This window comes from Chiloscyllium plagiosum, unplaced genomic scaffold (genome assembly GCF_037043375.1).
Source record: "Chiloscyllium plagiosum isolate Xiang-an unplaced genomic scaffold, Cpla_swu_hap1 HiC_scaffold_2, whole genome shotgun sequence".
NCBI classification, from domain to species: Eukaryota; Metazoa; Chordata; class Chondrichthyes; order Orectolobiformes; family Hemiscylliidae; genus Chiloscyllium; species Chiloscyllium plagiosum.
The window spans coordinates 117,891,952-117,902,726 of record NW_028270140.1 but is presented as its reverse complement, the minus strand read 5'-3'; the positions used below and the strand labels follow the sequence as shown (position 1 = coordinate 117,902,726).

General features: G+C 38.4%; 1 protein-coding gene across 1 annotated transcript; it reads right to left on the bottom strand.

Moving 5' to 3' along the window:
* Positions 1-372: 372 nt before the first annotated feature.
* tmem174 (transmembrane protein 174) lies at positions 373-10,163 on the bottom strand. The gene is made up of 2 exons (XM_043721396.2): positions 9,490-10,163; positions 373-3,254 (listed from the first exon to the last, which is right to left on the bottom strand). Exons 1-2 carry the CDS (start codon positions 10,131-10,133, stop codon positions 3,131-3,133), a joined length of 768 nt encoding a protein of 255 aa, XP_043577331.2. The 5' UTR covers positions 10,134-10,163; the 3' UTR covers positions 373-3,130.
* Positions 10,164-10,775: the final 612 nt, after the last annotated feature.

Here is a 10,775-nt window from a genome sequence, read left to right as displayed (position 1 = left end):
AAACAGCTGTAATAGAAGTCTGATGGATTGCGCTTAGCTCCTAATGACCATTAATGGTAAATAGTCTAATCTTCAAATGAATAATCCACATTATTGTTTCAGCCATCCTTGTGGGTAATTGGCACATTTACATCTCAATAAAATGTAACAGGTGCAGTGGCTGTTCTCCTTTTTTAATGTTAACCCCAAATCTCCAAGGCAGATGTTTTTGTGATCTTGGTGTGATAGTCAGTTATGTAGATACACTCATTCATGCTAATCCTGCAGACTGAATTACATCACTCAACTTGCCTGTATATTTTCAGTAATACTTTTATGTAATGCAATATTGAGAAAGTTATGTGGAGCACCATATGATAAAGTATCAGCCTATTACAAGGTAAATTATCTGATACTTTATTGAAAATTGCCATCAGAAAATCCCAGTGGTTTCTCTGTAACATAACTCTGAGGTCATACAATCCATTGCTTTATATTATAAAAAAGCATCTATCTCTTTGTTTACATATTTCAGAAAGGAGGATGTTTCAGAAACAATAATTAAAATACTTGCATATATTGTAACACATAAGGGACAATCGGTGGATTACAGAAAGTGTGCTTTTTGATCATGAACAAAATAAATGGATGTCACATTAATGAAGCCATTTCTTACCATTTGAATTAATGCCAACACCTCTGGTGCACATTTATCTGCAGATTTTCCAAAATGCATCTGATACTTACATTGTGAATATTTGAATTATCTTAAAACAAAGTTAGCTTTCTGCAACTTGGTGATCTAATATCAATATTATTAATGACAAAAACCGATAATGCAAAAAGGAAAGGAAACAATTATTGAAGCAACATTTTTCAGCTATGTTAGTCATAAGGTTTGCAGAAGGTTTGAAACGATTTGTGTCCCGGGATTTTTTTGTGGTAGTTTCTTCCCTGTTCCACAACCTTGTCCATTTTGTTACACTTGCAGATCCCTAAATTCTTATGAAGTTTCTTCTTTGCTTCAGTCTTCTCTGACATTTCAGAAGTTGATTAATACTTCTTACAAAGGAGATTTTTGGAGCAGGATAAATCCCAAGAAAACACAGCCAAAGAGTTCCTTTCCAGGCTGGCTTGCTTGAGCTCTCTCTAATAGACCAGTGTTGAATGGTGACATCAGTGACCAGTGGCTGGAGCGGGGACGTCAGTGACCAGTGGCCAGAGCGGGGATGCTGGTGACCAGTGTGGAGTGAGGGTAGTGGCCTGAAGCAGGACTGTGACAGCAGACAGTGGTCAAACCATGTGGAGGTTTCCTGCGTTGGTTTGCTGCAGAGGGCCTTGGAGAGACACTGTGATGTTTGCCTTTTTAACTATGTTTCTTGTTTTTTTTCTGACCTGTGGTTATGCTGTGGATAGCTGTAATGTAACATTTTTTTCTTTATTTCTCTGTTCTGTGTCTAAGGATTGTACCTAGGTACTCTGTACTAAGATGGTGCTGTAAATGGCGACTTATAAACTTTTTACTGTACTCATTTGTGTACATGTGACAATAAAGCTAATTCAAAGCTAATTCAATCATCTCAGTCCTAGGAGTTCCTCTTGCTATGTTCTAGGCCCAACCACCATCATGAATGAGCTTTCCTCCATGACAAGGTCAGAAGTATAGACATTCGCTAATAATGACACTGTCATCAGTGACATTTGTAACTTTTCAAATACTGAAATGATCCATTCCTGTGTGCAGCAAGACCTGAACAATATTGAGGTTTGAGCAAAGCCTCAGACTTAAGCTTGGACAATTAGCATTCATGTCAAACAAGGGTTTGGCTATCTCCAACAGGAGAGAAGCTAAACACCTTCTTGGAGATTCTACAAGATTATAATTACGAGTCTCCCACCATTAACACCCTTGGAGTCCCTATTGTTCAAAATCAACCTGGATTAGCCACAGAAATACTGAGACCACAGAAATGCATAAAAGACCATAAAACATTGAGGTCAGAAGCTAGAAAGTCTGCAGCAAATAACTCATTTCCGTACCTCCCAGAGACTTTTACACCATCTAGATGCACAAGTAAAAAGTGCAATTGATTATTCCCACTTGACTGGATGATTACAACTCCAAAACTATCCAAGAAATGTGTACAATATCCAGGACAAAGCTGCCTGCTTAATTTGCTTCCATACACTCCATGAAATGTGCACTCTCATATGTCAAGTATGTAGAGAGGGCAGCCAGCTACAACTTGCTTTGCAAGAATCTACCAAATCTTCTTCAACTGTTCCTTCCAATTAGCAAACCTCTCCCACTTAGAAAAACAAATACAAATGGTGAACGGAACACTGCCATTTGCAATCTCCTCCCCAAATCACACACCATCTGACTTTGGAAATAAATCACTGTTCCTTCATCATTGCAGGGTCAAAATCTGGTAATATGTTCCTTAGAACTTGTGGATCTAGCTACACCATGCAAAGTGTAGTTGCCCAAGAAAGTCACCTTCTCAACGATAATTAGGTATGTGCATTAGCAATGACCTTGCCAGTGATGTTCAGATCCAATGAACAAATAGTAAAAAAAAGCAGTTTATCACATGCTTCAATTATATGCTTGAATAGTATCTCCAAGTATTAGCCTATAAAAGAAAATTCATAATATCTTAACTGACCCATTTTGACAATGTTTTGTGTGCTGCCTAACTTTATGAGCAAAATTATTTGGCATTTATTCAAGTTATCTCTGAAGTACCTGCCTGAACAGCATGAAATCAGCATTATAACAGCTTAGTCCTGATTGAATATTTTTCTTTCACTCAACTAAAAAAGTTCAGATTGCTTCAGAAATTGTGGAAGTGAAATGGTGCATGTTCAGTATTAGGATCTGTATTTTCTAGATTGTATAGCCAACTTACTTGTCAAATGAGAAAAAAGATATGTTCCATAACGACTTAACAGCTCATGAGGACAGTATCCACTATTCCATATTGTATGCTATAAAGAATCATTTATGTTTGTATGTTTACAGTTAGCAATATCATAAACCTCTCAATAACATGGAATGGAAAGTTGGATGGGAATTAAGTTAGGCTAAGTGAACAGTAATCATGATCATGTTTCAGTCACATACTGTAGCTTGACAAATTCAACAGTGCTAACGTTCTATTGCACCCTCACTCACTACGGGAAAGATTTCATCATAAGAAGGGGGTGGAATGCTGTCAGGAACTTCATCGACAGTTAACGTGGCTTCTGATTCATCTTGGCTTTCCTCAGTCCTGTGGAGATATTTTAATAATATTACATAAATTAGCATAAAAGTCCTCAAATAATTATAAGGTTTCAATTTATACTAATTTCTCAGTAAAGAATTATCCACCTTAGACCTTGAAAAAATATTGAATTTGGAGGCACAGCACTAATGAATAGCAGCATAGATTCTACGCTTTTTTTCATGATAAAACAGAGAATATTCTACTTTGTAACATTATGATTTTCACTTTGCATCAGGACCATTGACTTACTGTGAATAAATCATATTCCATTTTTGTTAAACTGTAAACTGGTACTTTGCAGGATTTCATGGAGTTGGATTTGGATAGGGAGGGGTTTTAATAGAAATTGAATACGATGCCCAATAAAATCCAGTCCCAAGACTTTGTCTTATATTTTATGAGCATTGTATCTGAGTGGCCTTTGCGTATGAGATAGATAAATCAATTTTACAAAGAATCCCTATTATTAGGCTTCCCATACAACATTGAATCACCCATATTCCTGCTTCTTGAAGACATGTATTCTGCTAGCTCCACTGCTGTAGTACTCTGCTATATTCACTTTCCATCAACTGGCAAGCTCCTTGATCTCTCCTCATTGGGCATACTAGTGGATTATTGGCTATTGCTAAGGAAAATGCTGGTCTGGGAGAACCTTCTCTGTACGCCACAACCACTCGGACGCATGTTGCTGTTTTGGTGTGTGGCTGATGTCTAACTCTAATAAGTGTCCACAGAACTACTTCTTTAGTCCATGGTTCTTTCTGTATGTACACTTTACTTACAGCTCAGTGGATGAATACATTCTCTCTATACTTCGGTTGAGCTTCATCATTATACATACTGCTGATGCCTCATTATGCTGCATCTCTTCCCCACCGTCAAATTTATTTATCCCCCTTGTGAATATCTTCCACTGCCCCCTCCTCTCAAAGTCTCAGACTTCACAATGTTAGTCTTTATGGTTCTCTGACCACTCTCTCTGAGGTTATGGTCTTAATTCTGAGGTTTTGGATGTCCTGCACTCTTCATATTTTTATTTGCATGTTCCTCCTCTGATTGGTTGTGGAACCTTCTTGTTCCATTTCAACTTCTGATAAGTTGCTTTTTACTGTTTTCTTGTTCAAATATATCAATGCATTCTGATTTCACCTTATTAACCCCCAGTTTCCTGCTATAGTACAGCCTGATGTATTTTTTTCTGTAATAATTCCTTCACTCTGTGGATTTCACCCTCTCCCTGAGTTGTCACTCAAGTGACTCTGAATCTGTATCTTTCATTAACATTTCTAGCCTAGATGTCTCTTTGCTCTTCTTCACATTGCTTTAGTCTGTTACAGTCATGCTCAACAATAGTAGGCTATAGCATCTGATACAATGATTGGTATATGTTCTCAATCTCCCACCCATCAATGACTCTGATGATGATATTTTGTTAGTAATGATGATGATCTGCAGCTGAATGGTACAAGATTTAATCCTTGTTCATCTTCAATATCGTCTTGACCATTGGACTCTTCACTCAGTTTCAGCACTCACTTGGGGACAGTAGAGTGAATATATGGAGTTATAAAAATTAGATCCACATGCAAATCACGTGAATCATTTACAAACTACAGACTATTGTTAGAGACACCAGGGCAAATCTTATTTTGATTTGCCAAAGTGCCAAATTCACTGAGATTTTTTGAGTGTTTCTTACTGCAAGGTCCAACAGGTTTTCTCACCACATCTTACCAAACTCTCCTCATTAACTGCCTGCCTTGCCTCTTTACTCTGAAAGTCCTGGTCAGCAGATGGTATATTCTTCCCTGGACCCCAAGAGAAGGCCACAATAGCAAACCATGCCACCCCGAAATGTGGTTGCCACCCATTCTCAGCCATCTGGAAGAATGCCCAGCACCACAAGAAGTAGATCAAAGACATTCTCCATTCTGCCAGTCTAAATGCCACCACCTTCTCTCTGATGCCTCACACTCTATCTCTACTTCTGGAGCCACTTCACACCCTTGCTCGACCACTCTCACTATTGTATGCAACATTTTCCCTCACTCACTGTCATCATCCCAATTCCTGACACCACTAATCCTGCACACCTTTTACACTGCCTCCCCACTTGACCAAGACATGTCTCCAACTGCACTGAGAGTAATAGCTGTGATACTCACTCCTGTATTATCTTCCTGTCTCTCATTCAGGAAACAGTCCACACAGGGCAGGAAGGTCAGTAGATGATGTTCAGGTCTTCACTCTTTATGAGGAGAGGATCCATCTGTGACCATCCTAAGTAATTGACTGACTATGTCCAAGCCTCTGATCTGGTATCAGAGGCTGTCCCTGTTTTATTCCCTGACTAAGGACTATTTCCCTTAACTTGATTGAGAACTGCTGACAAAAATGACAAGTTGCCTAGTTTTGCATCCTTGCTAAATGACATGTTAATACAGCAGTACGGTGAGATGAAGGCCAAAGTGCAAAAAACATGATGAGGTAGGCAGGTGTGTTGTGAATATCCAGGTAGGTTCAATTGAGTGAGCGCTGAGAACACAAATGAACAGCCAGGAGAAGCAGCCTGGTCCAGTCCATGTTTTCTTGTTCAATTGTATCAATATGTTCTGGGTAAATGTCCCTGACCTCACGGTATCTTTGCTGAAGCACTATGATGCTAGTTATCTTTGTGCTCCAAGGTGTGGAGTTGTATTGTAAGTGTATTAGCTAAAAAAATGTTCACATGTTCACATTGTTCCTAATTGTATCAGCCCACATCTCCATCTCTGTAAGTGATTTCGGGGCTGTTGTCTGACCCACACTTTCCATTTTCTGCACCTCAAACAGTGCTGCTCCCAATCCTATTGAAGATGCATCAGCTATAGTGTGCTACAATTTTGATGAGATCAGGAGTTGTTTGATTTTGTCAAGTACTATTTCCTGGTCAATATTTCAACATTATTTTGATTCTGGCATAACAGCTGTCTTAAAGGTTCATTTACTTCTACATTTGGTTGGCAGAACATTCCCAGATGATTCACCATCCCAAGAAATCTTTGAAGCTTGACAATTTATTGGTTCTCTAGTAACTTTGGCTTTATGGAATCTATTAAGTCCTGTAGCCTTGAAACATAATTCTTAGTTTGCAAATGCCCAGTTCCAATTTTAAACTTGCGTTCTGAAGCACTTCCAAAACAGCTCCAAGCCTTTGGTTAATTTTCTCTTCCAAAACGTCATGGATTATTATGATGTTCATGTGGCATTGCACTTTGAGACATTTCTGGTGTGGCCACCTTGCCAAAGAGTAGCCTGCCAAAGCAATAATCCCCAAATTGTGTAATAAATGTAGCCAGCTTTCAGGAGTCTTAGTCCAGCGGTAATTGACAGAATCCACTGTATGCATCCAGTTTGGTGAATAAAGTGCACTTAGCTAGCTTTGTAAGATTTTCATTCACTGATACCATTTGGTGAATTTCTCATTCCAGTGTTCTATTCACTTATCATAGAATTCCTACAATGTGGAAACAGGCCAATTTGGCCTGACTGGTCCACACTGACTCTCTGAAGAGTAACCCACACCCAGACCCATTCCCCTATATTTCACCTGTCTAACCTACAAATCCCTGGACACTATGGGCAACTTACCATGGCCAATTCACCTAACCTGCACATCTTTGGACTGTGGGAGGAAGCTGGAGCACCCGGAGGTAACCTGGGCAGACATAAGGAGAATGTGCAAACTCCACATAGACAGTTGCACAAGGCTGGAATCGACCCTGGATCCCTGGCATTTTGAAGCAGCAGCACTAACCATTGAGCCACTGTGCTGCCCTATGTTCATATAGATTCTTATGGAACCATAAGGGTTTGAGACTGTAACCATTCTTGAACACTACTTTGTTAGTACTGTACAATAACGGGTGAAATTACTTTTTGTCTGAACATACAATGTATTTCTTTTTAAAAATATGACCAAGAGTTAAAGCATGGCCCTTCCCTCAGTGAATGCAAAAAGATTGGTTTCATCTGGTGATTTGTGCACTTTTCTCCATTTTGATTGGTTATCCTTTGCATAGATGTTCTCCTTTGCAACCTCAGTGCTGATTTCTTCCCTGGTACATCAGTTCCCCCTTGAATGAACACTGAATTCTACTGCCAAGTTCAGTTTGCTCAGCAATATGCGCTATTTTTCAAACATCAAATCCTCTCCATCTTATAAAATGTCTGACAAGGCCTCATCTGAAATTCTGACCATGATTTTGTTGTAAATTAATTCTAACTTCAGCCCTCATATGTGCAATTCTCTGCCAGCCAGGGAAGATTGTCTAAGAACTAATACATGCTTTTCCCAGACCGCTGTTTTTCCCTGATCTAATCTTGAATTGTGAAATTTCTCCAAACACAGAAGTATACATCAACTACCCTCAATAATTCCTCATATTGGAGTCACATTTAAATTAGACCAGGTGAGGACTGCAAATTTCTTTTTACAAATGACTGCAGTGAATCATTTTGGCTTTCCCAACAATTTCGTAAGTCATTCACATATTTTTTACTGACAGCAGCTTTTTCCTTCTGGTTTTCTCAATGTGGGCTTTGACCTTATGTTCTCATGGTTATTAGGTGAAAGTGAGGACTGCAGATACTGGAGATTAGAGTCAAGAGTGTGGTGCTGGAAAAGAACAGCAGATCAGGCAGAATCCGTGGAGCAGGAGAGTTGACGTTTCGGGCAAAAGCCCTTCATTAGGAATGATAACTCTCATGGTTATTAATCCAGGCCCTGGGTTCCTAATCCACAAACAGTTTGAGATTGTACGTTAAGAGCCTTCCACAGAATCATGGTTATATTATTAGAGTTTAATTGTAGGCTAATGATTTATTGTAATAAGTTCTTCTTTGAGAGTTCAGTCATAATAGCTTTATTCTCAAGTTTAAGAGCATCAAATTAGGAAACAGAAGCAATATCTAATTTCCTTTGTCAGCCAACTGGATAGAGTCTGCCTCAAGTTTACAAAATTATTCCTCGGGTGAAATATCCCACACATACTCAAAAACTTTGAAATAGGCAAATAAAATTATTAATTGTTAATGTACTTAGAACACCTAAAAATCAACGAATATAATTAAGATATGTTTTCTTTTGAAATGATTAGCATTTGAATTTGTTTTGTTTAAAACTTATTTTGGACTTTAGAAATGTCTCACACAATGATAGAAATTATAGGGTTGTTTTCCAAAAAAACATTTTGGTTGATTGGTCTGGGAATAAACCTTCATATGTATATATTTAGGTAAGATGTTGTGATTATTAATGTCCACTTGCCTTTCCCAATGTAATGTTTATTTCAATATTATCCGAAAAGGTGACAATATGGGGTGGCAGGACTGGCCGTAAGGCTTGGTAAGGATTGTATTTACTGGCATTTAGAAGAGAGAAACATAAACTCATACAAACATACAAAAATTCCAACAGAACTAGACAGAGTAAATGTGGGATAGATGCTCCCAATGAAAATAGAGGTCACAGTCTATGAATGTAGTATAGGCCATTTCGGAGAATGTTTTCACCCAGTGAATTCACCCCAAAGTAATTCATCCAGCTTATGGAATTCTCTGCCACAATATGTAGTCAAGGCCAAAACTTTGTATGATTTCGAGAAGAAGTTGGATACAGTTCTTAGGGATCACGGTGTATGGGGAGAAATCAGGAACAGGTTACTGAGTTGGGTTATCAGCAATTATCATATTGAATGGGGGATAATGCAGATAAATACTCTTTTCATTCCTCCTTGTTGACCCAGCTCAATATCTACAGGCTAATTGGTGCAAGTATTAGGTAGACGAATGCATTAGAATGCTTGAGGTAATAAAAGGCTTTATAAATTCTCCACAGGTAAATTAGTAGTGGTCCTTAATAATATCTGTTACAAATCCAAAGATTTCTGATGACACAACAAAAAAATTGTTATTACATTACTGTGCTAAGGTGTTTGGACTATTGTAGCTAGTGTGGTATGTGAGTCTCAGAAAGTTGTCCTGGGTTCAGAAATAAACGCTACACATAAACAATTGACATAAAGCACTACATATCATATATTAAAAATTAATTCGACTGATCGAAGTAGTTTGAAAGGAATTTTGAAACAATTTTGCTCTGTGTGCCATGGTAATTCTCCTTCAGCATGAGTTCATTAAATTTTACTGACTTCTATAGGGAGCTAAAACATAAGCAATGGTACATAGAACATACCTGATTATTTCGTGCTCTGGTCCTTGGTAAGGTGGGCAATTGTCATCTCCTGCAAAAGCTGTGCTATCCAGAGGGTAGATGGTGTAGTACTGTGGAGGGCATGGGCTTGTTCCGGTATTGCCATTAGCTGGATTAGTGCTCTGAGCATTGTTCAGCGATTGCAAGCAGGTTGTATTCATGGTAATGCCATCCTGGGCAGGAGATGCATATGGAGGAGGAATATACTGTACAACAGTAGCTCCATGGAAAGTTATAGGTTGATTAATTCCTGTAAAAACAAATGATTGTCCACATGGCATCTGCTCAGGCTCCAATGCACTCTCATTAATTTGCTTGCAAGTTTTGCAAGTTAACATTCGAAACTTACAAACAGCAATCAGAACAAAAGTGACCCCCACAGAAAGTAAAATCGGTCCTAGTAACTGTGTCCATTCTAAATCACTGGTGCCATAATATTTAATCCAGCCCATTATTGTGAAAGTTATGCCCACTAGAACCAAAAAGACACCTGAGAATAACAATGTGGCCCCAGCCTTGTCACCATCTGACACCTGGACTCCGGGGGTTCTGGGTTGACAGGGAGTCACAGAAAATACATTAACAGGGAAATCTTCCGAATTGCTGCTGCGCGGCTCCATTTGCATTGCTCAGTCAGTGCCGTATAATAGTCCCATGGAAGTAAAGGAATAGCTATGTCTGTTGGAGTAGTATATAATGTTTAAAGTTCAGTCTAGTTACAATAAAAGCACTTAGGGACAAGTTAATAATTGATGTCAGAATATTTAAAATTCTTGGAAGTTGCAGAACTGGATTGTGTCATCTTTGCATTTTCTATTTTGATGACTAAAGCATTTAATGAAGCATTAAACTAAAAGATCTACCCCAGCATAGCCTTTCACTTGGTATACCTGTTGGGAAGCCTTCCTAGTCACAATACACATAACAGCATTTATTTCCACAATAGATTTCCCTGTACTTTGAAAAATCCTATTTCAACTTTCTATTACTTTGCTGGTCTTATAGGCAAGTTACATATCAAAACTTTCATAGACATCTGGATCAGCAACTGGAGCCAACTATTATCCTCCCACAGACATGATCAATAAACATTTTTACCTCTATTGTTACTTTAAGTTAACATTGTTTGTGAAATAATGGCTACTATTAACTAATGCAGAAAGGGATCCTGTGAGAATATTATACACGTAATTGTCATCAGGTCAGTAGTATTTTCCACATTCTTGCATGATTATTTCTAGTCGATGATAAGTTTTCATCTAGTGGAA

What these genes read in the sequence shown, in the direction of transcription:
- tmem174 (XM_043721396.2), bottom strand. Translation starts at nt 10,133, where the DNA reads ATGCAAATGGAGCCGCGCAGCAGCAATTCGGAAGATTTCCCTGTTAAT. An exon ending in CCAGAGCACGAAATAATCAG is followed by an intron (nt 3,255 to 9,489) that starts GTATGTTCTATG and finishes ATATCTCCACAG; the next exon opens with GACTGAGGAAAGCCAAGATG.